At 40.5% G+C, this 25,731-nt stretch overlaps 2 protein-coding genes across 3 annotated transcripts; one reads left to right on the plus strand and one right to left on the minus strand.

The window, feature by feature from the left end:
* Positions 1–4,950: 4,950 nt before the first annotated feature.
* six2a (SIX homeobox 2a) lies at positions 4,951–7,780 on the plus strand. Of its 2 annotated transcripts, none has more exons than XM_084709868.1 (2): positions 4,951–5,803; positions 7,238–7,780. In XM_084709868.1, exons 1-2 carry the CDS (start codon positions 5,238–5,240, stop codon positions 7,536–7,538), a joined length of 867 nt encoding a protein of 288 aa, XP_084565994.1. In that variant the 5' UTR covers positions 4,951–5,237; the 3' UTR covers positions 7,539–7,780. The 2 variants fall into 2 exon arrangements, with proteins under 2 accessions (XP_084565994.1, XP_084565995.1); XM_084709869.1 differs by having other exon boundaries at positions 4,951–5,797.
* Positions 7,781–21,795: 14,015 nt separating this feature from the next.
* six3a (SIX homeobox 3a) lies at positions 21,796–25,310 on the minus strand. The gene is made up of 2 exons (XM_084709479.1): positions 24,467–25,310; positions 21,796–22,808 (listed from the first exon to the last, which is right to left on the minus strand). Exons 1-2 carry the CDS (start codon positions 25,156–25,158, stop codon positions 22,616–22,618), a joined length of 885 nt encoding a protein of 294 aa, XP_084565605.1. The 5' UTR covers positions 25,159–25,310; the 3' UTR covers positions 21,796–22,615.
* Positions 25,311–25,731: the final 421 nt, after the last annotated feature.

Genomic DNA, 25,731 nt, shown 5'->3' on the forward strand with positions numbered 1-25,731 from the left:
TTAGATGATTCTAAGTCTCTGACGTGTCAAAACGTGCTGTGGTGGATCATTTTGAATTATCATCATACTATATTTACAATAATTAAGATATTTTATACTAGTAATTATACTGATAATAAAGTTATGCAATCATATCCTGTCTGACATACGATCCTTGTATGATTTTAATTGCTAGTTTTTGAGTGGGTTGCCTGAGAGTTTGCATTGGAATTGAGCCTCATGCTTTTTTCTCGTTGACTTTAAAACAATATGAAAGTTTGATTTGCTGATGATTAACGCCATGCCTGATGTAAAAATGTTACGTGGTTGTTCTGGAATAAAATGCCTGTTTTTGCCATTAATTAAACATAATTTTGTTTAAATATGTAATCATTCAAATTTAAGTATGTGGATCACACTACAAAAAGGCATTTTACATGCTCCTGTAACCACACAGTTGCTCTCGCGCTGTCGACTTGACAAGAGACAGGTTCAGGAGATGTCACGCGTATGCAGAGGTAAGGGTCTCAGGGGAAAACACGAGGTTTGGCAACGGTGAAATATCAGAGGTGCTGCACCAGCACTCAACTTCAAATTATGCTGCTTGCCGCGGACGTGAGTGGGGAAAAGCATAATAGACTCAGTGTACGGTTGAAGTAACTGAGGGAGCAGTGAAAATAAACAGGGATCAAATCAAATGATTGATTGAATGAATTAGATGTAGTAGTGGTCCACACTCGCCCGCGGCAGCCAAAGCATCTGCCTCTGTACGCCACTTGTGCCCGCGCTCATCTGCAAGATGCTTTGACTGATTCGATCTCGAAGAGTAGGCAGGCTATGGACATAGGTGCTGTCAGTGTATGCAGGGATTTATTTTCTGAAACTGTCCCTTGAATGTTTAATCTTTTACTCCACGAGTGTGTGAAAACAACAAGGAGACGCAGCCAAGTTCAGTTGGCTGGACATTACTGACGTGTCCGCCACGGCTAGGACCCCAGAGGCCTCTTTGACCCACCTTGTAGCCTATAGCTTCACAAGGCTCAGCTGTCAGTAAATTAAGACAAGATCTCTTCATTCCTGCTCCATTCCTCCCTGCCCTGGGCATATAGGGTAACAAGATAGATGTAAACATTTAATTATTGTATAGTCCCTCATTCATGGATCTTTAAACAGCAGAGACACCGAGAGCCTGGGTTTAATTCTCTTTCCCTGCGTCTGCTCAAAATGACTTGTCCGAAAGAATGTACCTCATCAACCCCCGTAGAGCCGTTCCCTGTGTAGGCCGCGGAAAACCACGTCCCTGCGCCACCATGAGCTCTCTAAAACATCTTGCAATAATCAGTCCAATTAGTGGAGGTCGCGGCAGAGAGCTCTCAGGTTAGCGGTGGGAGGTTGTGAAAATAGGGGGCGGCTATTAGAAGAAACGCGATCCCCATTCATCAACGTTGTAATAATCACCGCTCAGACGAGCCACGCGGGCCCCGCAAAGCTCTGATCAAAATGATCCGTGGAAACAAGAGGTTTACAAACACTGTCAAGACGAGACGGGTACCTTGATTTGCCTTGTCACTGCCAGGCTCGTCCGGCCCGCGGAGCGGAGTTTGATGGGCACTTGTGTGACTGAGCAGAGGCCAAGCGCGCGCTTCCCGGTTTAAAAGGGATAAATTAGGCCTGGTTTCTGACCGAAATCATATCAAAAAGAAGCACTGGTGAAGCATTGTATTGTTTACGCCAGTTGAACGATATCACTCTTGTAAAAAACAAAAGTCTGGGTTACCCCGACTGTTCTCGCATTCCTAATGACTGGTGCCTTCATTTAAACTATTAGGGTAATACTAGCTATTTGACACCTAAAGGCTGAAATGTAGCTTCTGAGAAGTCATAAAATAGGCCATGTGCAGTCTAACTTTCTATCCTCTGCAAATTACCAACTTTGAAGTGAGGGTGAAGACAATGTTTCAGAAGATAAATTAGGAGTCTGAAAGACACATAAACATGACAAGGATGTGCATAAGCAACGACAAGAAAATACGATATTTTGACTGACATTACTCAAAGGGGCCATTGTCAAGGTCATCGCAAACGCCATCAGAAACGACGTGGACAACTTTATGTTACGGGTTCAATTAGTAAGAAACATTGAGCTGTTTTACCTAGATATGAAGAAAAGATAAGAACGTTTAAAAGCTGATGGGACTGTTTTGTTTCTGTTAGTAGTGGGTCCTCTTTATATGATAAATTGTTCAATGGCATAGACTGTTTATTGAAGAACCATTGAAAAATGTGCTGTGCTATTTTGTCACCTTTTTTTAGCATGTTAGAAATTGCTTGCAGTGTTAGCTTACAATACAGGCCTTCCTTTTCCTAATAAGTTTTATTAAGTAGGCTATATTTAGCGACAACAACTTTGATCTGATTCGGCTACCAAATGTGTTAAGTTTTAATGCGATCATAACTTATGTATTATTACTGTTACCCCTATTAGACCTATATCCATAATTAAATTAACTGTTATATTAAAACTATAATCAAGGCTAATGTTATTATTGTTAGAATGATATTAGTAGTAGCCTACTAGTGACACTGTTACAGTAGTAATATTGTTGTTATAGTATTTTCTTATAGATACAACAATTTGAAAATAATATACACATAACTCTTTACAGATAGGCTACATCTAATATCGTTCACTTTGACATGTTTCGTTTGCTCATACTCCTTTGCAGGGTTAAATCAAAACGTTGTTTCTCTCAATATCCATTTCACCAGCCTATAGTCCCCTGACAATTTGCATCAGTCAAGCTAATACCTAAATACCATTTGCTTCGGGCGAAACCCAAGTCAATTTATTAAACATCGTTTCTTCTTCTATAAAGCACAACATGGAAACGGATAAGGGTCTTCTTACATATCTGTTCATTTTGGTGTTCATTTGGTGATAAAAACAAAACCAGTTTGTGCTGGTTTCTAGTGAAGCCTACTCGTCTATTTGGGACAATATTTTAGTATGATTATGCTAATAGAAGGATACTTTAGATTAATTTACGCAATCAAGTTTCAGCCGAAGTAAGCTATTGTCTGAACAATATATTGTAAACAGCACCCATGTAGGCTACTCTGGATACAAATGATCTTTTCTTAAAATGTTCTGACTGTTTGATTAATAGCCTGTAGATAATACGATTAGGAATCAATGTTTACATCTGTAAAATATGTAGCCTAACTACTTTGCCGCTTATGTATAATATTCCAATAAATATAGCCTAATAAATATAGCCTAATTGTCATGCCACTTTTATGCAAACTAAAATATATCAAAATGTCAAAAAGTCTTTAAACGCTTATATTTCATTTTAAATTGCACTGTTGGCGCAGGACCTGTGATGACGCTCCGGCGGCCCGGCGGCTGCTCTGTGATCACAGCACCGCAGGTTGGAACAGCACGAGCCTGTCCGGGAAAAGGCTTATAAGGAACCAAAACTACAAGCAACAAAAATACTTTTTCATGTATTGCCACACTACAACCCTTCCTTCATATTACAAACATCAGCGATTCTGCAATTAGATTCGAAGACGTGTTTTGCTGAGCTTTCTTGTGGGTTGAGGTGTTATTGAGTTAGCAAGATCAGAAAGCTGCTTGTTTGAACGCTGAAACAGGTTTGTACGCTATTTAACAGAAAGCGGAAAAGCAGCGCGGCATTCGAGCTCTGTGACCAGGTAGAGGCCTTGTGAGATATGATACTGCTGAGTGTATATCATTGACTTAATGAAGAGTTCCGGTCGTCTTTCTGCTGGTCAATCTTTACTCTACAGGTCAATAATAATGACATTGGATAGATTACATAGGCTTTGATCATCTCATCACGAAGAATGCAAAATTAAAATGAATTCAAAACATGCCCCACATGCCATAGGGTGTTTTATTATTAACGTGTTTTAATTTATCTTACCGGCTTCTGGGGTACGCTGCTCTTGCTCTCACCAGCCGTTCATCCCGAGCTCTCCCCCTCCCCTTCCGTCGACCAGACATGCCCGTGAAGCTTTAAAGAAGACTGCACCTCTCTTAACCATTTGATTGGTTATCTAAACACCTTGTTCCTTTGCTTCAACGCAATTCCACTTTCCACATTGTTCTCGAGGCGTCTGGATGGTGCGCCTCGAGATTGGTTGCTTGGTTATGTTTTAGGTAAGCACGTGTATTAAATAATGCATGTATAACGGCACCTTCAGGTGGTCAAACTCATGTCAGGACTGACAGTGAGCATTTTTGTTGGTAAACTTTCTTTACTCCAAACGGATTAGGCCTACTTTTAATTATCATCCAACTTCCACGTTATAACTCCACAAACACTTGCACATGTATGAATACAGAAATAAATAGACTGCATTCAAAACACTGGTTGTTTGAATCCAACGTTTTTGTTTTGCTGGACTATACTTTTGCTTTAGACACACAGTTATGTAGTAGGACTACATATGGAAGGCTTTGGATATTGGCTTAATGTAAAGTCACTGCATTACGCTTTAATAAAGAGTAATCAAAACACACATGAAGATTCTCCCCTCGTAAACACGAGCTGTACGCTTTGTGCGCGCCCGCGGCCGGGTGCTCCGCGCGCTCTAGCGCCATCCTCATCCCAAACATGGGATCTCTGCTCTATGCTCTATGGCTCATTCAACTGCCTGTCAAACAGAGGGGAGAGAAAAAATCCGATTTGAAGGAAAAATCTGAGCAATATTTCTATTGGTAGGCGGGCTTGAAGTGCAAGGAACAATCAGTCTGCCGGCCCAGGGAGCCACCTCAAAGCGTATCAGGTTACCATGAATGACAGCGTAACCATGGCAAATAATTTGACTAATACTATTGTCTTATCCTCGCCATCCCCGGGTCAGATAACCAACCAATCACAGTTCACATAATCGCTTCTCTTGCCAGCTTAGAATAATATTATTAAAACAAGCGAGCGAGCCTGGTTTTAGGAGTAGGTTATGTTGAAACGACATAGCAAAGGTGGAGGAAGGCTGAGGACGGAGTAAAAACTTTCTCTCTGATTAACTTTCTGGGAATGCTCTGTATTTTGTATGGCTGAGCAGGACATCGGTTCTCTCAAAGGGGTTGGATTTTATTTACCGTTTTCATATTCTTTTTTTGGAAACTTTTGTCGTTCATGGACTTACTGTGTGCATACTTTAATGTCTTAATCGCTAGAAAGGACGTGGTCGAAGAGCAAAGCATACCTGTTTATTAACTTACAACCATGTCTATGCTTCCAACGTTTGGCTTTACCCAAGAGCAAGTCGCGTGCGTCTGTGAGGTTCTCCAACAGGGTGGCAATATCGAACGTCTCGGGCGCTTTTTATGGTCTTTACCAGCTTGCGAGCACCTCCACAAAAACGAGAGTGTTCTCAAAGCTAAAGCTGTGGTTGCGTTCCACAGAGGAAACTTCAGAGAGCTTTATAAGATTCTCGAAAGCCACCAATTTTCTCCCCACAACCACCCGAAGCTACAGCAGCTGTGGCTCAAAGCGCACTATATTGAGGCGGAGAAGCTCCGGGGCCGTCCTCTCGGGGCTGTGGGAAAGTACCGTGTCCGTAGAAAGTTCCCGCTGCCTCGCTCCATATGGGACGGCGAAGAGACGAGTTACTGTTTCAAAGAGAAGAGTCGGAGCGTGCTCAGAGAGTGGTACACGCATAACCCGTACCCTTCCCCGCGAGAAAAAAGAGAGCTTGCAGAAGCCACCGGGTTGACTACAACACAAGTCAGTAACTGGTTCAAAAACAGACGGCAAAGAGATCGCGCGGCAGAGGCCAAGGAAAGGTACGAGTAAGTGATTGTTTACTTGTTGTCTGTCGGTCTGGATGAGTGAAATATGGATTTAGACTACTGGTAAAAAGTACCTGGGCCTAACTAAATCTACCGTGGAAACTGGGCTGACGGAAATACTTACATAGGTCGACTCCATAAATGACTATTCCACAAACAGTTTCACAAGAAGTTGCCAAAGATAACAATATTGGTTGGGTGTAGAGTACTGTAAAATGTAGGTCTGCATAATTTCATGTAGCAGAATAACCCCTGAATAAGTAAGTACATGTTCATAGAGTGGTCATCCAAAATCAATTTAGAAAAATCACCCATGACGCTGGCTATCTGTACCTCATGTAGCATAATCGACCCTGTAGTTCACATGCGTCGGCCGAGGTCAACATGAAGCATGTGAAACGCAATTTAGACAAAAAATCGATACTTATTTTACCGGGCATATGTGTCCGTTTTCTTACATTTGGTTATGACCAATCAAGTAAAAAATAAATCAACAATATAAACACCATATTGAGGATATCTGTAGTCAGGTGCTCGTGGAGAGATGGTATCCTCTTTCACCCGCTGGCAAGTAATTTAGACAGAGCACTGCATAAATCACAGATTTTTCATTGTAAAACTTTAAGTCACTGACTACGATTCAGACTCTTAAAAGAAGTCTAATAGAACAATCGTTTGGGGTTGTCTAAAATGTCTGCCAGCCCATGAGTTGGCCTTCAAGTTGAATGTAGCCTATGTATGACTACACTACGAATGCATTAAAACTGTTGATATTTAAAAGTTGAGCTACTTGCTAAAGAAGGTTTAATGTTCAAATTTGCAAACAAAAGTTTGGTTCAGGTAAATAAATTGTAATCTACTTTCACACTAATGGGGTGATCAGGCCTATGGTGTGTATGATAGTTGTTTGTGATTAATGATGAACTGCCTCAATTATTGCCACTTAATTAATATCTGACATGAATAGGGCTACTTACAAAATCAATGAATAGAAATGATATAGCCTATAATTAGTTTGTACCCACATAAAATATCTATTTATAGAAACGTGTGTGTGTGTGTATGTGCGTGTGTTTAAGTAGCCTATGTATTTGTGTGTGTGTGTGCGTGTGTGTGTGTGTGTGTGTGTGTGTGTGTGTGTGTGTGCGTGTGTGTGTGTGTGTGTAGGTGTAGGTGTAGGTGTGCTTACGAGTGCTTTTCAAATATATTGTCAAATTAGCGACGTTGATCATTGTTTTTAATTATAGCCCCTGTTTATCTCAATAAGCCCCTTTCTGTCAATGACCATTATTTAATTGGTCAGTCATTGCCATGCTTGAAAATAGTGTATGCGTAATTTACATTTTTGCTACAATGACATTTTGCATTTGGTTGTGTTGTTATATGTTGACATACATATATGATACATCAAATTATGTATTTTCCTCTTCCTAGGGAAAACAACGAGAACAGCAACAGTCACAACCCATTGACTTCTTCCATGAATGGAAATAAAACTATTTTGGGGAGCTCGGATGACGACAAAACGCCTTCAGGAACGCCGGATCACACGTCCTCGAGCCCGGCTATGCTCCTCACATCAAACTCGGGATTGCAGTCTCTGCACGGCCTTGCGCCACCACCGGGACCCAGTGCCATCCCGGTGCCCAGTGCAGACTCGGTGCACCACCATCACTCTTTGCACGACACTATACTGAACCCTATGTCGTCTAACTTGGTGGATCTGGGCTCCTAATCTGCGGAGCCTGCATGGACGGGGACTTTGTATGTGTACATGGATGTGTGAGATACGCTTCAGGCACTTGAGGCGAGGTGCAAAGGCGGAAGGAACGAATGGACTCTTTAGGGGGCTTCTGTGGTGCGCAGCACGGTGAGACGTGAGATGGTAGTCCATAGGAGTTTAGTTGAAAGCTATTTTACCGGAATGTAATAACATGTTATATTGTTGAAAACAATAAAATGTCTTAATTCTTGTTACTATTATCGTAATTATTTTAGGGGATAGGCGCGTGTAAACTCAGTCAGGTAGGCATCCCCACGACCTTTCGTTTACACAGGTTTTCCAAGAGATCCAAATTCAGTGTATTTTGTTTTGTTTTGGGTATCTTAGTATAAGTATCTAGCATCACAAAAGGCGCCTGTGAACGACTAAATATATTATTTTATTATTTGTATTTTCATTTGGAAAACGACTGCATGTAAACTTTGCGATTAACAATAAAACATAAACAAACGATCCAACTACAGTTTCATATACCTTTACAATAATAAAAAACAAACAAGAAATGCATTTGTTAACAGGAGAACGTGTGTGATTTCCCTCTAAGTTTATCTAGCTTTTGTTGCTTTTTGTTTTGAGAAGTGTTATTTTTTCAAAAGCCTCCCCCGATAGGACTTTTTTATGGGATGGACAATTAATGGTCTTTGTGGTATAAAAAAGAAATATATAAACTTTGTGAATCGAACACCCTCATTATGAAAACGGTTTGAGTCCGTAAATATAATGTCAACAGGTGCTTAGCTCATGGGCAGAATTATCTATTTAAAATCTCTCAGTTTACAGTTTGACTCGCAATACGCATTTAAAAGTTCCTGACAAATGCTTTCTGAGATTGTACATTGTTGAGTGGCTCGTGCCACGATGTTGTTTGCAAGATATTGTAGATAGTATATACGGATCAAAATCAGTAGTTTAAAACCTATGGGTGTAGAGATAGATAGGTTACTGTACATGCGCTTTATAGTTTTCAAGTTGGTGCTGTGAACCAGTATCAATATTTGAATTGAAGAAGTAACATTGCATTATGAAGCCATTGGAAAGACTGTTGTGTACATTATGACATGTGTTGCATTTAGACTATAGCCTTGGACAGTTTAACATCTCATTGTGCATGCAGAAACGCTTTGCAATAATAAGTATATTCAAATTACACGTGTCAGGAACCATGCGCTGTTGTATTAAAGTCCGTTTTTTAACATGTCCAATGATTAGCCTAATTATGTTTATGGAATATGAAAGTGTAGGTCTAAGCCTGCTTTTTTTACTCTAATTCAAAAACGTTCGTTCACAACTGTCAGAAGCCTGGCAGTTGCTAACAAACAAGTTGGTTGAAGTTGGATGGACTATCCTTGATGTTCAGGTGATGACATCTAATCTGTCCTCGCGTCGATGATGGAAACAAAAGTGCGGCGTTAGCAGAGACATAAAATAAATAACTAAATACAAAACTAGAAATTATGTTGAAAGAGGACTCTGTTTGAACAGCTTTATCACAACTCAACCCAACATTTTATGTTTTCCAAAGGTGTACAGAAAGTTTTTCTTGAAATGGCTATGACTTCACCTCATTTTCAGGATGTCAGTATTTGCATTGTTTGTACAGTGGCTATTCGCAGCTATAAGGCCACAACTTTTAAGATGCTTTTCTGCTTCATCAGGGCAATGCTCTGGAAATGTTCATGACCTTGTTATTTGTTATGATTGAACTGCTAATGTAATATAACATACATTTCTAAAACACTTAACCAAAATGATACTGAAGTAACTAAAGTACAAACACATTGTTTAATACTAAAGCTAGCTAATGGAATATGGAATATCAGAGACTAGTTGTGCATGATCACCCATGCTCCTGTGTTCACATGTTTATATTAATCGTATTACTTAAATAAGCCTACCAAAACAAAACAGTTTGAAGATTAATTCTTCAAAGTTATTCTCGTTGAACAGATTTAAGATCAAAGATTAGACTAACAAAACAAATAGAGCTATTGAAATTCTCGAGAAGAGCAAGGTGGTCATTAAATTCTATGTTTCTCCTGCTGAGCAATGCTGATGTTTTACCAGCGCGTGAGTGCAGCATATGTTCTTGGAAAGGGGGGGGAATGCTGTTAAACTTTTGGGCTAAAGATGTTAGGGAAATCTGCCGGCCAAAGCTGGGCTAACAAGACTCCCACTGGGTATAAATGCTGCGTATTGTAGAGATTTAGTTGGAATCTTAGTTTACGGAAAAGGGACTCTAATTCGGCAACTATAGGAAAACGAATGGAATCAGAATAAACAGTATAAACTTTATACATAAACAAAGGCCCTTTTAAATGACACAAATTAGATATAGGACAATCCATATAAAACCATAACTAGGCTATACTTAATCTGAAAACAGAAGAATTTCCAAGTATAACGGGACCTATGTTAAACAAAGGGACATGACAAATACTATTAGCCTCCAGCGTGCATCGTTTGATCAATGTCATCGCTGTGGTTTATAAACATCTCAGGTCAGGACAGTGCTTAAAAACAGTCATGCTGGTAAAGAGTATATCCCTCTTTCTGACTCAGTACTGCTCAGGAATTTGTTGGACAGATACGCTACAATAAAATGCAGTGCAGCCTATATGCTGTTGAGCCTGTTACAAATGAGAACAAATCAACCATAGATCAAAACTTTGGCAGTTACTTGGCAAATAGCAATACCTTGAGTTGAAGGCAAAATGCTTGATACGCGCATCACTTCACGCACGTGGACAGACTTTACGCACGCAATGTCCATGACACATTGTCGATTGTCGATGTGTCCTGTTTCAGAAAGGCTATTTGCCGTTCGAAGTAAGCCTACTTAGACAACTGGTCATCTTTATTTACCATATTGTTGTCTACCCGACGTATATAATGTTCTTTAAGGCATGCATCAACTCCAGTTTGCAAATGTTTCTGGACTCTAAAGCGGCAAACCTTAAACCTCATTGAAAGTTAGTTTGCCTGTAATGCATAAATATGCAATAGTGTAATAACTCTCAAAACATAGTTATGTTTGCACTGTAGGTGTTTTTGCGTGGTGACATGCATGCCCTTAAATAAGTGAAATGCATAGGCTTACTGTAGCCTAAATATTGCTACATTTGTAATACTTTATTAAAATATTTTTTTTATGAATTTCTAATTTGGTTTGGAAAATGTAGTTTTTACTTGATGTGACACAAATTTGATTAAGGAACATGCTAAATATCTCGATAACATTTAAGTTTATGCCTGTTTATGATACTTTTTTTTTTTTTTATCCAAATGTAAAAAAGGTTACCTCTCATTTGTTATTCACATTATCCTAATATGATGATTTTTCTATATGAAGGCTGTTTTTTTTAACAAAATTGTCGATAATAGAGTCAGACTATAGGTTATCCATGGCAGGTGCAGTGCGAAAAGTCTATAAGTCGACATTGAGTCTTATCCTTCTTTTAGACAAAACAAAACATTTACTGTAGATTTAATGAAATATGTATCCCCAAAGGTTATATCATCATTATTACTTGGCCTACAGCTAACAACTGAAAATTCCACAAGGTATTTTATTAACAGTACAGTTTAAGTTGTGTTTTATTCTTGTCATTATTGTCATTCTTATGCTTGTATTTCTGTATTTCATGGCATTGTTGCAGTCATTGGCTTCACTTTTTCACTTCACTTTATGTCTCTACCTGACAGGTGTAGCCTACTTTTAGCGCGCACGTTTGTATTTTAATGTCCTTTTATTGTTTCGTTTTTTTGCAAACCGTTCGGGGTCAAGTACAGTGAGACGGTTATTGATGGACACATAGATTTCAACGTTTCTTGAACCATTACGCATTTTAGTGTATCAGGTGCATCCCATAAAATAAGATGAAACAGCGGAAACGGGGGGTGTTGTGTTACGGTCAAGGAAGAGCGCGCCGTGGTCAGGGGAGTAGAACCAAGCCAAGCATTAATGCACCAGGCAACTCCCTGCGTGCAGCGGACGCATAAAGTTACCGTACACACCGCTGCTATCTGTCACGGTGGATGACCTGTGCGAGTAAAAAAAAAGTCGTGTTGCAGAACTACAAGACCTTCCGACATGACGGGTCAAAACAATGGCGTGTTCTTGCAATTGCAACTAAAATCGCAAACTTGTGGAACTTGATGACCAAGCGGAAAACCCCGACCACTCAAATTTGAAGATTTACAAACAGCCTTCAGTTCACAATAGCTTTTCTTGGGTGGTCATTTGGTGCCGTTCCATTACATCTGTCCACCCTAGAGATTACCTTCACTCATTCGTGCTGCCTTCACTTTGCAGTATACGAGTACGCTCAATTTGCGATTACAATTCCAACGTGTTGATGAATGTAATATCAGTACCTATGTTGAAATAAGAAGGTTTCTTAAGGATCTGCGCACCTCAGAAGTAGATCAAATACAAAAGTAAATAGCTTCACTTTGTGAATGTTGCTGATTACCGTTTTGGGGGCCTTTTCACTGTGCCAATAAACACAACTCAATAGATTACACACATGACCTTCAACGTATAGAACGCGACATGGAGCCTTAGAACCTATCAAAGTAAATGATGTTATCAACCCCCCAACATATGTTTACTGGTACATACTTTCCAGACCCACATATCTTTCTTGATAAATAATTGTGAAATCACAATCACATCAATGTGAATTATGTTGCTTGTGAACTGTTGGTTGGGTTTTCTTAAATTTCCACCCAAACGGGTAGGACCAGGTAGACTGCTGCGTGAGCCAGACTTTCACTTAATCTAGGTGTGTATTATAGTATGTGTGTGCGTATGAAAGTGTGTGTGTGTGTGTGTGTGTATGTATGTACAGTATGTGTGAATGCGTGCATGTGAGTGTGTCTGTGTGCGTGTGTGTGAGTGCGTGGGACCCGTTTTCGTCAACTGAAACGAAACTGTCAGTAAACACCAGTGCTGTTTTCAGAACAGAGAACCATACTAACACATTGAAGCCAAAACAGTGGAGTGGAGTGTTGTAGGCCTATATCATCAATATCACATCTTTTATAATGTGCACTTGACTGGGTCGTCTTACATAACGGCAACACAATGTTAATTACATTTCTGTCGTTGCAATTAAAAAGCAACCAGGCTCTCTTTTCCTGCTTAGCACGGGGATGCAGGTGTCAGGGGCGTGACCTGGGCCCTGATGGTCAACATCAACACTGTTGTGGAACGTTCCAACATGCTGGATGGAGGATGAGTGTTCTTCCTGCTCCTATGGAAACCATAACAAGGCCTACTGAGTGTGGTTGAACAAATGATGCGTTCATATTCATTCTTACACACACACGCACACACGTGCACACAGACAAACACAAACTTAGAGTTATGTTCTTGTAAGGAATACGTTTAAGAATGAACGGCAGTAGGTCGCATTTATTGTTGGTGCGTACGCCATCTACAGGAGGTGATCGATCTAACAGGGAGGAGAAGAGAAGAGAGAAGCTGTCCAACCAATAAAAACTAGCTTACGTAAAACTGGAACGTTTTATTATACGTCAAATTTAGTATGACTCAATGAACCACAATTTGAATATTTAAAAATTGTTTGACAATTTCATCAGGACCACACAAGGGCCGAAAGCAAGCTAGTCTTTTCATTTGTGTTACACCCCTCAATTATATCCGTTTTTCTCTTCACTTCATTCTTCTTTTCACCCTTCATGTTCCCTCGCTCCTCTTATCTCACCACTCTTTTATTCATCCCTTTCCTTCCTCCCCTCACTTCTCTCCTCCTTTCTCCTCCCCCCACACTCTCTATGATCAGACCTCCATCTTTACTGTTTTTGATGTCTGCCTCCATACCTCTGTGCCCATCCCTCTTTTCTCCCCCTCTCTCTGTTTTCTTGCATAAGTATCCCCCCATCCCCATCTCTATTTCTATCCTGCCCGCCCCCACCCTGCTCCCTGCCACTCCTCTCTCATTCTCCTCCTTCTCTCATCATGATAACTTCCACAACACTGGTTTTCAAGCTGTATACTTCTCAGATGTTGCCAGTCATTTAGATTTTTTTTTTTTTTTACATCCAGTTACTGCCTGACTTACTCTGCTAGTGAGCTACAGTTGCTTCTTAGCGCCAGGAAGAAGTGTGAACAATTGTGCAGTTAAAGATGCAGAAAATATGCTATGGGTATAATTTTACTTCAGTGTGTTTGTGTGCATGTGTGTCTGTGTCTGTGTCTTTGTGTGTGTGTGTGTGTGTGTGTGTGTGTGTGTGTGTGTGTGTGCCACCGTCTCCACGTGTGTGCTTGGCAAGAGAGGTTGAGATCGAATGAGAGACTGAGTGAGAGTGAATCCAATCCTCGGTCGTGATTGATGTGATGGTTTGTGGTCATGGTGCCCCCTGGTGTCTGGTTTGTGATAGGTCCTCATTTGAACAGGTTTTCACCCACTCAAGTCTGACCCAACATGCCAGATCCTTCAGCTGCATCTTCTGGCTTCGCCATTAGTGATTATGAAGGGGGCAACCAGGAAATGACTACCATCACATATGTCATGTCAGATCAGTTCTCGGCTGCAGAGTTGGGGTTGAAAGTATATTATCAGAAAATATCTTTAAAAATATATATATACATGTTGTCAGTTATTCACGCCACTTAGTTGCCATAAAGTTTCAAGATTGTCGAGATACTAAAGTATTTTTCTGTTTTTACTTACCGGTATGTCAGTGCTTTGTCTCCCATTCACTTCATGGATGAATACCAGATATAGGAATTAGACAGTAGATGGCACTGTTACACAACAAGTTCCAAGTCTGTGTGTTTCTGTGTTTCTGTGAGTGTGCGCGTGGCATTTGAATGAAATCGAAATAATAATATTATAATCTCGGTAAACACCCTCTGTTCATCCCTCTCATCCTAAGGGTCACTAGGGATTACATTTGGTAAGTAAAAAGAACAAACATTGTCCATTGACATTTTCGAGCAAAGAGCCTTTCTTTCCCAGTGTTTTCCTTTGCCTCACCATCACATATCTCACACACAGTTATGTGAACCTGTCTCTGCACTGATAAACCTTCCAATCTTTACAGTGGCCCAACAATTCCTCCTCAGTCTGGAAATTACCATTTGATATCTGAATTATCTTGACACACAGAATAAACCACATAGTCCGACTCTGATCTTCCAGAGCTTCATCTTCTCCCCCTTGTGTGATGTACTGCTGACCCCCATTTACTAGTAGGACTGTTGGGTCGGACCAGAGCAGGGGTTTGAAATATGCATGTGACCCAGGGGCACCACGGGACAGATGCCATTTTTAAAGAGTTTGCTTTGAAGACCAGATGAGTCACTCACCACATGTACAAAAGCCCATTAAATAAACATGTGGCTGGTCCACCATTCAACTCGACCAGGGCCTCATCCGAACGTAACACAAGGGGCGAGGGGTGCCTCATCTCTGGGTTCCAGGAGAGCATGGGGTGGGAACTGGAGAGTTATGGATGTGCTACCTCAGATAGATGTTAAGGAGTGTCTTGTGTTTAGAAATGATTGATTGAGACAACTGGTTTCAAGGTGGTAGTGTTGAGATGAACACAATTGTTTTTCTTGGCCAAGAGAGTGGACTTTTTTTGTTACAGGTCACCAGTTTATTTCAACACAGAATGTTTACTGTTTTTCAGATATAGTACTTGGTGATTTTCAATATTGAGATAAATGCTAGTACATGCTATTGGTATCTATATTTGATGTGCCTTCAAAGGCAGCACATAAGGTCAAATGGCAACTACATTTCAAATGGTTTACATCTGTAGTTATCTTTATTTGTCGTCTTTCCTCTCTCTCTCTCACTCAGGAAGCATGCCTTTATGAGTCCTCTTATGGACGTAGTGGAAATAGACTGCAATGACTTTTCACTCGTTGTTACTTTCGCCAGCATGCGCTCATGAAGAAAATACGGTCGCATTTGAGTGGGTGGGGGTTGAACCTAAAGTGGAAGTGAAAAAGTTGATACTCGCTCCTATACCAGGCTACCTACCTCCTCTGAGACTGGGATTAATGGTTGTCCTGTAGCTATAAGCGTGTTTTACCGTCCATTTACAGCGGGCCCTCTCAGTCTCCTGCTCTTCGCCCGAGAGTTTAACTCTAAAAGGCTGCGCTCCAACTGAACCCATTAGATTTTCTCCTTGGAAGCTCGAAAACCCTGGGTATCAGTGGTGAAAAATTAACCAGGGAGTCGGGATTCCATTACACTCGCTGCCGTCTGAATCCTTGATCTAGCACAAATGGAAATCCAGTTCAGTGTTCCAACATCATTTGACTTTCATATGATAAAACATTAATGCGCGCGCTTGTTCAGACCCTGTCCCCGTGGTGCCCGGGCATTAACTGGAGCGCGAGAAGCTCAATGAAACTGGCAAGACAGGAGGTATGAGTGTACGAACCTCCATGTAATGAAGGATGTTTCTGTAATTCTCAAAGAAAATTCATACAATTCTAATACGTCATGTTCATATGTTGGGTGTGGTGCTGTGGTTTAGAGTTAGAGTTTAAGGCCTATTCATGAGACTGAACAAACCAATCACGATTGGTTCCGGTGTCAGGGCACATGTGAATGCTTTAGCATTAACAATAAAAAAACACGTTTTACCATTACATTTCCAGTCACATTATTTCTACAGGCCTCATGCCGTGCTTAAACGTTTAGCACCGCTTCTTGGTACCGTTTGTTACTACATAGAAAACCCACTGGGTGGCAGTATGAGCACGCATAATGCTGCCGACTTGAACCACCTTGTCAGTTAACCGACATTGTTGCTGCTTTCCTTGGAATCCTCACAGAGGCTGTTTGTGAACACGAGCTCAGCACTGTGGGTAATCCATTCTACTGCTCTAAACGGAAGTTAAATTGATAAGGCCAACCAGACTCCAACTGGAGTCAATATCCGACCTTTTGTTAAGAATGTGCACGCAGTTTAAAACGGTCCTGTGTACTTTTCATTCCACTTACGCAGAATGATTGTTATGAATCGATAATGTATTAAATATTAAATAAAATAAAATGTGTGTAAAGAAACCAGGGTAGGCTTTTACTTGATCATGAGGAGGCCGCGTCTTCACTAACCTATTTGAACTAGACCATAGGCTGTGTAATTGTGTTTACTGTCATTCTTTGGAGTGCAGTGACTAACATAGATGTCCAGATTTGTAGTCTAGGCTGTATCCTGTAGCACCTGATCTATAGTTTCTCGCTGTTTAACCAGATCTAAATAGTTTAAAAGTAAATTGTTCTTAATATGTTTTTATTAAAAGTCCCTGTTAAAGAGTAATTTGTTCATAACAGGATAGTTATGAGGTTAAATTGCTTTAGCCATCACATTAAAACTACTAAACTGGGGTATTATTAGATTTTTGTTATTTTTAAATTTAATGTTGCGTGTTGAAGTTAACAGTTGGCTAAATCGCCTATCTTTAAACGTATTTTGAAAGTATAGACTAGCAATAAAATAGGCTATGTGGACGCAATTGCTGGTTATTTTACAATAGACATGTTGGTTGGGCCTATTTGGGTTTCACTGTCTGGGAATATGCAAAGTATGTTTAAAACGGACAGATGAAGGTGTCAGGGACAGGGATATGAAGACAGGGGAAAAGATGATTACTGATCAGGCGGGCGGTCTGTCGCTCATTATTCGTCCTCGGCTGAGCGGGTTTGGATGTGTGGCCCGAGTCTATCCGGCTCTTTCAATGAGAGTGAAGGGACTTTTTTCTGCCCAGGCTTGCACTCTCTCTCCGGTTTGACAATAGTGAGGAGCGTTCACTGACAGGGTATGGAACAATCGCCAATTCATCAGGGGGAACGTGTGACCAAAGTCCAGCCAACATGACATCTGTTTAAATGGTTTCTTGCTAATAAAGTTGTCTCGAATGGTGTTTTTTTTAGCATGTCAAAGATTATTTACAAAATGAGTCAATCTATAAATGGTCTGATGATTGTTGGGCAGAGTTGCCGTAGGAGACGCAGGGGGTGCTATTGGTGACTCGGGGGGCAACCTCTCCGGCTCAGCGGGGCTCCGCGAGCAGCGGCGCTAATTGAGAAGGCCGGCCGGAGGACGCCTTAGTGAACGGATATGAGATATGAGGTAAAAACTCTCTCTCTCTCTCTCTCTCTCTCTCTCTCTCTCTCTCTCTCTCTCTCTCTCTCTCTCTCTCTCTCTCTCTCTCTCGCTGTCTCTCTTTCAAATTCATAATAATTGCTAATTGAATTGTCTACCTTTAATCAGTAGGTTGTCCTTTCCCTCAAACGGACGTAGCCATCTCAAATTGATAGTTTAAGTGATTGGTGTTCCAGAGTTTTAAAATGTTATTTATAGACCAGAATGACAGTAAAATACAAAAAATAAAAATAAAATGCACCTTTAAAGTAGGCCTGCTGGCTTCAGTTTCCGTGTATTTCACTCAAAGCATGCATCAATCTACGATAGGCCTAAATATAGCCAATATAATTAATTTAAACATGTCATATGTTGACAATTTTTATTTGTTTTGTAATACATTTGACCTATAAATATACTGTATGTGCCTGAACGATATGCTTGCGGGCTCGTAGATTATATTATTTGTCTCAATGACTCTCGCTTCGTGTGTTTATGTTTCCTTTCTCACTGCATACATTAACGCCATAAGATGGCATGAGAATAGCTGTTGAAATCACAGGTGCTGGCTGTGTTTAAGCTGCTCGCGGGTCTGTCCACTCAGTGTGCAGAAGGCGCGAGATCAGAGCCGCGTACCCTCTTTCACCCTCCCCCTCCACCCATTGAGCAACAGAGAGGTGTGTTGCGGATGAACAAGCTAAAGTTGGGTTGCTTTCATGTTGTGCTTGTTTAAAAGAGCTTGTGGAATGGTACTAATCGGCATTAAAGCATATTTCCCCTAGTGTTGAACATTTTAAAACGGTAAGCATCAGAGAGGCTATGATCCCATCTGCCTATGCCTCCAAATTAAAGTTCAAACGAGAGGCTTATATACCACTGATCCTGTATCATAGCCTCTCGTGACCCCTCAATTACTATTTAATAGAATTACAGTTTTAAATCCCTGTAGTGTTAGAGAGGGAGAAGAATGTTTATCGTTGGCCCAGCGTTGTCTTTCAATGACCACAACCTGGCAGGTGCAGTGACCATGGTACTCTGAGTACAATGTCAACATAGCCTATCCATGGAATGCTCCCTTGTATAGTTTGGTCGTTCTGAAACCATTCTTATTTGAACACACACAAGCGCGTGAGGGGGAAATATGTGGCATGAGACCATACAAACATGCTGTGTTTGTTTTTGTCTACATAGTAGTACCCATCAACAGCTAACAGTGTGAAAATTATACACTAGAGAGCTAATTAAATAAGCTAACAACCATTACAAATTATTGTTATGGTAATCAATGCCGTTTAAATGTTTAGTCCTCATGTATTGCATAACCTTAATGTGGCTCTCATCGTTGGCCTACTACTTAATTACGCAAAATCTTAATCGGTATTATATCACTTTAGGCTAGCATATATTTTTTGCCATTAAGTGTTTGTCCGACGTCTTACCTTAATTTCAGACTTGTGCAAAAATGAGTGAGCATTAAGTCTAAAAGGCCCGGTCCTGCCTAAGAACGCTTGCACTGTGCAGTGAGAGGTTGTGCCGCTGCTACACGCGCTGAATTCGGGTCAGAGGGAACTGCCGCTCTTTGAGAGCTGCATGAATACACACGAATAGAAAAGTTGTGTTCAGTTAACCGGTGAAATCAGAGAAAAAACAGGGCAGGGCAAGCATTTCTCACTGTAGACCATGGCCAAATAGTTCTCGGCCGCCTCTATGCTCACAAGGTTATGGGAAAAGGACAATTAATCCTTTATTCAGTTTGTTTGACACACGCACTATAGACGATACACATAGAAAGAGTGGGGAAAAAACGTGCCCGTCTATTGTAGCTCCACTTGTCTCACATTCTCGTTTACTCTCTCTACGTATTCACATGTGAGTATCACACACAGAGATTACTCCTCGCTAAGTTCTTTTGTCTCATGATCCATATTTGACTTGACAGATCACGAACAAAAACCCCGAGCACGCAGTAATGATCCCCGCTGAAGCAACAGACTTCAACCATTTGCCTACCACAAGTCTACCACAAGGCGAAGTAAAACGTTGAAGTTTATACTAATAACCTTAAACACAAAAAGTCTGCCACCAAAACAGGTCAAAGGTCATTTGTTTGCCCTAAAAAATATTTTATAGAGGAAATAACTCTATAAATACCCACTTTTAAAAGTGTAAACATTAGGTTAATTAAATAATACTAATTTTAAAAAGTTTCATTAAAGTGAAAAAATTATCTGCTCAGTTTCCGATTATTTAATCCCGATCATGACCGGGTCTTGTCGCGGCAAATAAACTTGTGCAGTGAGAGTGACCAGGCAGATACAGATCAGCAATGGCGGGGTGGCGGTTTCCACCTCCCCGTGATGGTGATAGGGCATATCTTTCTCCTGCAGATAGACTTAAGACGCAGAATTATCTTAAATGCAGATTTACTTCAACCACAATCAACTCCAAATGATTGCTATGGAATCAGCGCTTTTTAATTTTCTTTGCATTTGTGTCCGGTGCATTAGTGCTAAACATTTAGGTTGATTGATTTCTCTATCTGGACGACTTTGGCAAGATAGGTTAGACTTTGAGAATAATAGGTCATTACAAATAGATTGAACGTCTGTTTTGGCGTAAAAAGCCCCCAGACTTGACCGTCGTCGAATAGGCTAAGAACTTGGGACAGTTCTGTACAAACAATTGAGAAATTAAATATACCACAAAGTTGCAGACAATAAAGTGTAGGTATGTCAAATATTAGATTTAGATTGCGTGTTGATCTTCCATTATAGGAAAACAGCTTTCCTTTTTTGAATGTGCAGACGTCAATGTAGATGCACCAACCAAACCACCGACTTTAAATACAAACTGTGGTAAGGCTACTGTCAAGCAGGTGGAGAGGTAGCAAGTGTTAGTAGCTTGAAATTAAGCTTTGGGCTTTTAACACATCACGCTAATACAGCGTTTTGTTGCACTAGTAGGCCTATTATACTTGTCAACCATCTGCAAGCCTGAAGACACCGGGTTGTGTGTATGTGACCAAGGGATGCTTCGCCAATCCAAACATCTAACATTAGGATCAAAAAGACAAGCTCATGGACTGTGGGTGACCTTTGGACGAGAAAGATTTAAAACCACAACAGTAGGTTGTGTTTGTACTAAAGAGATACTGTCCTGTTAAATAAGATAGACCTATGGCTGTACAACTCATTCAGAAACCCCAAGTGTCAATGACATAAATAATGAAAATGGCACACTTGCTCAGTTTTCTTGCAGTCCACGCAGTGAATGTTGGTGGAGTTGCCTTTTATGCTGCCTAGTGATAGTAGCTTGGATCTTTTCTCAGCTACTGTGGCACATTCTTTCGACTTTCAAAATGATATTTGCGCATGTTAAACATCCTACATTGATCATTGCACATCTTGTCAATGCTAATAAAATACAAATCTGTCATGGACAGATAGTGTCGAGGAACAACCATGAAGAGACAGGCTCAACCAGTGAAATCAGTGGCGTTGCAAATATAGGAAAACCCAGGCCATTATGGTTGGTTTGGGACTGAGATGGAAGGCCTGGGGAAAGCCTTTTTGGGGGAATGCTCGAGCTTGAGGAAGAAAAGCTCTTTCACTGGCCCACAATAGGAGATTGGACTAGGGGAGGAGTCCATCATGATTACACCATTTAATGGCGCGTTTACTTAATTTCTGTATTCACTGGCCACCGTAAACAAAAGAGGAAACGGCACTCACATTTAAGGGCTACATGACGTTGACGTTTGCCATAACATATGCAAGCCCGTTTGCAGGTTTATGTTTTAAACCTACACGATTAAAGTCTAGTTCATGTCTTGCTCAGGGCTTTGGACACATGTCCTATATTCACTGTTTTGTTGTGAATGCAGAAGCAGATGATGAAAACATATGGCGTCATACATTTTGTTCTCATAAACGCTCGAGATTGGATAAGCAATTAGCATGTGTTGAAAAGAGAGACTTAATACAGAATGTATAAGAAAAATGAATACTGTATTTGATTTAAAAATGTATACATTAACATAAACACGCAGGAAAGAAACATTGAATAATAAGCGCTTTAGGCGACCCTCGGGGAAATAGAACGACTTGAATTGTCGTTGAGCAATAGGCTATTCCAAATTTATATTAAACTTATTTTGCATAAATGTGACTGATAACACGTGTATCTATATCATCATTTTCCCATGTTAAGTATAAAACAAACAAACAAAACGCCTAGAGAACTTAGATTTACGCTTTGACAAATATTTTATGTAGGAACACCAAGTTGAGAAAAGTGAGGAAGGATAGAAAAGAGGATGGAGACGGGAGAGCAATAATATGTACAAGCATATTTCTACACGTATATTACAGACCGGGAGAATGATCGCATTATTTGAGATATACATAATTCAATATAAAATCTTGAAATAAAAATAAAAATCTGATACAGTCATAACGATTCAGTTCAACATTTGACCAGTACCCCACACAGGCAGTGACAGAAGTGTAGTAAAAAGGTGCTTACGACTTAAATGATTGTCTGATGAACATAAAGTAAAACAGGATTGCATCTTGGCTGACCGGCATCATCACTTGGACTAAAACGGAGATGAAAAAGGCGATTAAACACCATATTCTGGTTATTCCCTCTTCTGGATGGTCCATGTGGAAATAATGAATTCAGAGTATTTTTCCCCAGATACAAAAAAATAAAAAATATCATGCAAGTAGTGGTGGGGGTAGGGGGAAGGCGTGGGTCCATTGAAAGCGCTTGAAAAAGACGTGCTTTTAGGCCTATCTCTTTTTTATATTTATATCAATTTGTCCTTTTTTCATCCCCAAATATTTCATAGTTGTTCAGGTCCATATTCCCTGTAAATATTTCTCTTTTTTGTATCATACATCGCACTCCGAGTCACTAGAGGTCACGGAAAGAATGGACGTTCCGGTGTCGACTCGTTCTGTCATGCTCGATACGCTGGTGGTGGGGCTGGCGGCAGTCGACGGCGATTCGGCCGAGCTGTGCGGAGTGCAGCCGGACTCTGAGAGAGACCGCATACCATTCTGTCCCATCCCTTGATGCTGGAGCCTGGAGATTAAAAGGGAGTAGAAAAACTGCAATTAGATACATAATGTCCCACTGCAAAATAGCCTTCAGCCTGTCTTTGAACAGGCTATACATATAGTATACAACAAGCAATGCTTTTAACAAATGTCAATGCTTTTACCAAAAAGCAATAGCATAAGCTCGTCCGTGAATTTTGTTGATGTTTTTCTGAATAATAAAACATACACCTTGTAACAAAATGCATGTATAGTATATTATATCAAATACAAATATCAATTAATGTACATTGTTTCATTATACTAACACTATCACAATATTATTGTTTTACGTTTTCCTAATATAGGCTAGCCTATAATAGGCTATATACCTAAATGCATATTAGACACATAATAACAGTTTAATTAGAAACATAACCTGTTTAGATTGCTGGGTTTATAGGTTGTGTATAAGCCTGTGTATGAATGAGTGACGTCAAATTTTGAATCACTCCAGACATCCTGAACGCTTATCTCGATGATAGTAGGTCTACCATATAGGCACGAATTACTGGGACATGGAAATGTATATTTACTTTGACTACGTTAACAATATAGGCTTATTTAAATGATTAGAGCTATTTGCATGTAATTTTGTATCAATAGTATGGCTGTTGTTTAAAAAAAATATGCCTGCAAATGTAATTTCAATTATTTTTCATGTCAATTAATGTTGCACAACAACGTAATGTAATATGTACTTGCAATAGGCCCACTTATTTTAGAATGGATGTCTTAGAATTTCAGCCACTGAAATGTGTAAATGAATCAAGTGTCCTGCCTTTTGTGCACAACACAAAACTATTCTGTTTTGGGATAAAGTATCAGTTTATTAAGCTGGTTTAATTGTCTTTTTTTATATAATCCTGATATCTATTTCTATCTATTTCTTTTTTAATGTAATCATCCCATAGCTTATCAAAAGATAAATATTTCTGGAGTGATAGGTTTTGATAATAACATACTTTGAATATAGTGTTTCCGTTTCAAAGGTGCATCGTGTAACTTACATTCCAAAAGAATGACATTTCACTATCTGAGAACATGAAATTCAGTTGCACGTAAAATACAAGATGTGTATCTGTGCTTGCTTTATTTTAAGTCCACACACCGGACATAATAATGGCAACACAATTATTGTTTATGTAGCCTAATATATTGCTGGAAATGTTGATAATTGTACATACTCAAGGTAGATCATTTTCGAAACGGAGCCTTTTCCTGGTAAGATACCGAATGTGGTGTTGTTTTGACTGTGGTGCATGAGCTAACATGAGGCTATGTTTTGATTTCCATCGCTTGCTAGTCGATTCAGCGTTGGAATTTAGCTTAGGCTAAGTCAGAGTTTGTTTTACGCATACAAATAACCGTTTGTATTTTTTAAACTCACAACGTGATTAGATATGTGTTGAAATGTTTAAAAGAACAGTGTTGTACCATTGTAGCCTACTTCTGGATATGACTAAAATGTCACGGTAGCATTGCGTCCTCAACCCTGAACATCGACTGCTTTTAATAACACTTTTTTGAGCGTGTTTATGTACGAACATATTTATCTGGGCATGAACATTTGCCAAAAAAAATGAACAACAGCTTCCTTATGCTAGGTTGTATGCTACATTTAACAATAAATGGAACACTAACCTGTTTTTCGCTGCTGCGGCTCTGTCTCGTTGCCTTCGGTTTTTAAACCAATTTCCGACCTGTGTGGGAGTGAGTCCTGTGGCTTGAGCCAGTTCTCTTTTCTTGCTCGGGTTTGGGTACGGATCCTGGAGATACCACTCCCTTAAGAGACTGCGTGTACGCTCCTTGAAACAGTGCGTCTTCTGCTCGCCGTCCCAGATGGTCCTGGGCAGAGGGAACTTCTTTCGTACCCTGTACTTATCAACCGGTCCTAAGGGGCGACCACGCAGCTTCTCGGCCTCCTGATAGTGAGCCTCCAACCACATGGCCTGCAGCTTGCCGTGGGAGTCCTTGGTAAACTTATGGTTCTCCAAGATGTGGTACAAGTCTCTGAAATTCCCCGTGTGGAAGGCGACAACGGCGCGCGCTCGCAGGATGGATTCGTGCTTGTTGATCGCCTCGCATGCTCCCGGTGCAACGGGCAGGGACCACAGGAATCGTCCCAGCCGTTCGATATCTCCGGTTTCCTCCAGCGTCTCACAGACGCTCGCCACTTGCTCCGGAGAGAAGTTGAGGGTCGGTAGCTGAAACATTGACAAGTCTTCTGGAGACCTGGTGCTGGGAGTGCTGTTCGCCAAGAGCAAAGGGCGATCAGCGAAGTTTGGCAGAAAGAAATGGGAGGGATAAAGCTCTAAAGGGGATCTGAAAACCATGGAATGACCTGAGAGAGAAAGAAAATTATCAAGAAAAAGAAACGACGAGTAAAGATTGAATGATTCAATAGCTATCGCCTAATGACACCAGCCTCATAATATCTCCCCCCTAAATCCACCGTGAGTGTAGCATTGAAACATTTTGTGTCGCTTTTTCTATTGGTCTTCTTGGTGTCGTTGTGAGGTTGTCATGGCAGCCCTGCCAATCACTGTCAAGCGTGCCAATCATTAGCCAGTACGTAGACCGAGGCTTTCACCACTTCTGCAGCACGCACGGGGGGTTATCACAAACTCCGATCTCAACACCACCCTCCCACAGCACGGGCTCGCAAGAAGTAGAAGCCAATGCTCGCCTATTTGTTGAATGGAATGAGCAATTAGTGGGTGGAATATTATTGCGATCTTAACGAGGCTCGTTAAAGTTAAAGAAGATATGTAGGGCAGAGATGCTTAGGTGGGGAGGGGGCTAAGAGGCGACAAATGGACATGTCAGGATACACGAGAAAATACCTACGTTTGAATACATACTAGACCACTCTAATACTGTATTCACACAATATTTTCACTAGTTTT

Source organism: Hypomesus nipponensis, chromosome 11 (assembly GCF_054491055.1).
Source record: "Hypomesus nipponensis isolate SF chromosome 11, ASM5449105v1, whole genome shotgun sequence".
In the NCBI taxonomy this organism is placed as follows: domain Eukaryota; kingdom Metazoa; phylum Chordata; class Actinopteri; order Osmeriformes; family Osmeridae; genus Hypomesus; species Hypomesus nipponensis.